Source organism: Geospiza fortis, unplaced genomic scaffold, assembly GCF_000277835.1.
Source record: "Geospiza fortis unplaced genomic scaffold, GeoFor_1.0 scaffold1, whole genome shotgun sequence".
Classification (NCBI taxonomy): Eukaryota; Metazoa; Chordata; class Aves; order Passeriformes; family Thraupidae; genus Geospiza; species Geospiza fortis.
In genome coordinates this window covers 7,725,051-7,728,132 of record NW_005054320.1, presented here as the reverse complement: position 1 = coordinate 7,728,132, position 3,082 = coordinate 7,725,051, and the positions used below count along the sequence as shown (strand labels likewise).

Here is a 3,082-nt window from a genome sequence, read left to right as displayed (position 1 = left end):
GCCTCAGGATGAAGGATCAGAGTGGTTCTAACTGCTCCTGGCCCAGCTTAGGTTCCTTGTGTTAATTTCCTTCCATTTCCTCTTTTTAAACCTGGGATGCTACTTGTGTTTTCTGCAGGATACCTGTGCAGAGAAGTTTATTTTCATGTCTAAAGCATTATGAGACTTCCCACAAAGGATCTCTAGGAGCAAAAAATAGAGTAGCATAAGGAAGAAGAAGAAGAAAGAAGAAAGAAGAAGACGAAGAAGAAGAAGAAGAAGAAGAAAAAGAAGAAAAAAGAAAAAAAGAAAAAAGAAAAAAGAAAAAAGAAAAAAAGAAAAAAGAAAAAAGAAAAAAGAAAAAAGAAAAAAGAAAAAAGAAAAAAGAAAAAAGAAAAAAGAAAAAAGAAAAAAGAAAGAAAAAAAAAAAGAAGTGCTCCTTTTCCTGTTCCTGGAACCATTCCACTGTCCTCACAGCTCAGACTGTATGCTCCTGAGGCTGTGTGTCTGGAGATGAAAAACATCCTCATACGTTAAAAATCTCACAGGGACCACTTAAGCTGCAAGTGTTGGCAAGGTGAGCTGCACCCAGGGTGGTTTGGGTAACCATGCAATTCATGCCTTTGGTTACCAAGCACTCAGCTCAGGTGCATCAGAAACCTCTCTGGATAAGAGAGGGCTCCTTCTTGCATGGCCACCTCATCCCACATCTGCACCAGGTCAAGGATGGCAAGGGCAGCACATATCCATCCATCTGCCTGAGCCAGCTTGCACCTGGCCAGCCCAGGTGAGAAGAGCAGCGGTCCAGGCCAGCAAATATCCCAGCTCCCAGCAAGGCTCTCCTGCCCAAGACAGAGAGATGAAAACCAGACCTCAGTCCTGAGCTCACACTTCTGGCTATGAACTTAAAAAAGAAAGGGGGTGAGTCAGCACCCTGGGGCTGTGCAGTGGCTGGAGACTGTCCTAAGCTGACATATTTACAGCTGTTTCAGAGGAATCTCACCCACCACCACATCCATGGCATTTCTGACTAGCACCACTGGAATGGTTTCAAGCAGTGTAATGAGACAGACATGGCTGGTAACATGCCTGTTCCCTCTCATCTGTTGCCTCAGCAAGCCCATTCTGGTTTCAGTTAGTGTATTTATTAAAGGATAAACCAAAACCTAATCACTTTTCTGCTCTGTAAAAAAAGATTCTATGCTCCAGACCATTCAACTGAAGCAAACATTATCCATACTGTTACTGAATGGGTTACTGAATTATTTTTCTTTTATGGGAAAGAATATTATTTCTTTGACATCCTGTTTTCAGCTGCTTACAATTAGAATTTGCAATTTACAACTGCAAAACAGAGTTAGTAAGGCATTCTAAAAATGACTTCAAATATTCTTTAATGGCATTAATGAATTTTCAGATAAAACACAGAAAGTCGTTACCTTAAAATATAAAAAGTCAATTGAGTCTCTGAAATTGTTTGCCACTTGGTTACTTCTAACAAAGAACAAGTTTTCTTGCTTTGGTTTGGTTTGAATGCTCCCATGAGCTCAACTTTAGGCTTGCATTCAACTAGGTGTGCTTGCCTTAGTCAGGGTCCTAAATGATGGTCTGTGGCTGCACAGTGAATTCCCAAGTTCTCACTGGAGTTCTAATTAATTCATGTAATTTTGGGGTGTCCTTTTCTTCTGCCCATGTCTCAGAGCAGGTTAGCAGTCCCTAGGTCTGCCAGGCAGGAGGGCATCTACTTGTGCTCCAAGAACTTGGCTTTCCAGACAAAACTAAGGTGTTTCAGATCTATTTGAGCTAAGTACATTAACTGCTCTTGCTTCTCTCAGGAACATGGTAAAGGAGCAGCAGCCTACCTTCAAGGATGTAAAAATGCTGTTTTCAAATAAGATCCTCATTGCTTTCTTCAGGATGCTGTATTAAACCAGGAACAGAAAACAGAAAGCATGTGAAGTTAGTAAGCAGTGGTCGAAGCTTTAACAAATTAATGTAAGGAAAAAAAAATGCAGAGGTTTCAAATGCAGCTGGGGAGAAACCAATTTTGGACGTCCAAAGGAAAGCTGGAAGCAACAATCTTTACACCTGAATCCCCAAATCTTCATCTCAGAGCCCTGAAGGGAGCATGCCAGAGGGGAAGCAAGTTGTTCAGACTCTGTGCTTGAAAGTAGAGACCAAAGTCTTTCGAGTCTGCTCCCGAGACTCGCTCATGCCCGTCAGCAGCACGGGGTCTGTCCTGCGCTCCGCCTGGTAAAAGGGACAATTCCTCAGGTGCTCCGACATGCTCGGAACATCGCTGCGCTGCCAGTTGTGAACTCTGGAGAACAGGCTGCTGAACTGCCAGACCTAATGCAAGAGAGGGGACAGGAATTGGGGAGAGAAAATGAGGACTTTAAATGCCTGTCTATGCTTACGATGGGTGTGCATTACTCACTTTCAACACTGCAATGAATGTCTGATGGTGCAGGGCTGGCATAACAAGTGAAAATGGGGTCTGTATTGTTATGTACCTCGTACTTGCTGGTTTTGCTGCTTTAGTTATCACCTGCCATTTTTAATGGGGATGGTAGTACTTAAATATCAGGAATTCTTAGTTCTCAGTGCCTAGAAATGGTGTACATGCGAACAGGTTACCCAAGATGAGTGGGGACTTTCAGAAAATGTCTAGTTACACCTTCATCCTTTCATTAGATGAATGGCACCCTACAGCCCTGGGCCCTGACAACAAACCCCTGTGCAAATTCACAGCCTCATGAACCTTCCATACATCTGCACATTTATATGCAACTTTTCTTGTCATTCCCATGTTTTATCTGAAGAGAACTCATGACTCTTTTTCCCAGTGTCACAGTCACTTGCCTTTTTGCGAGCTCTCCAAGAAGTACCACCGTGGGAATATCTTTTTTTCTCCCAGACCAGCAGGACCATTCCCCTCTCTTGAAGAAGAGTGGCACAGATGTCCCTCATGAGCACTGACACTTGTGATAGCTGAGATAAACTGAAGCTGTCCAGGAATCCTGCAATGTACTTGAGCACTTCCACTGGGAGGCTGCTCAGCAAGTCCCTGCTTCTCCCTCGACTATCCACTATGAAATTGCAC

At 43.3% G+C, this 3,082-nt stretch overlaps 1 protein-coding gene across 1 annotated transcript in view; it reads right to left on the bottom strand.

Moving 5' to 3' along the window:
- Positions 1-1,356: 1,356 nt before the first annotated feature.
- FBXO40 (F-box protein 40) overlaps positions 1,357-3,082 on the bottom strand; it is a 9,418-nt gene continuing 7,692 nt past the window's right edge. The window contains exons 2-3 of the mRNA XM_031056641.1: positions 2,842-3,082; positions 1,357-2,328 (exon numbers count right to left, since the gene is read on the bottom strand). The exon at positions 2,842-3,082 is cut by the window's right edge and continues 1,637 nt beyond it. Coding sequence (XP_030912501.1) covers positions 2,131-2,328; positions 2,842-3,082 — 439 coding nt within the window. The 3' untranslated portion in view covers positions 1,357-2,130. The remainder of the gene's footprint in view (positions 2,329-2,841) is intronic.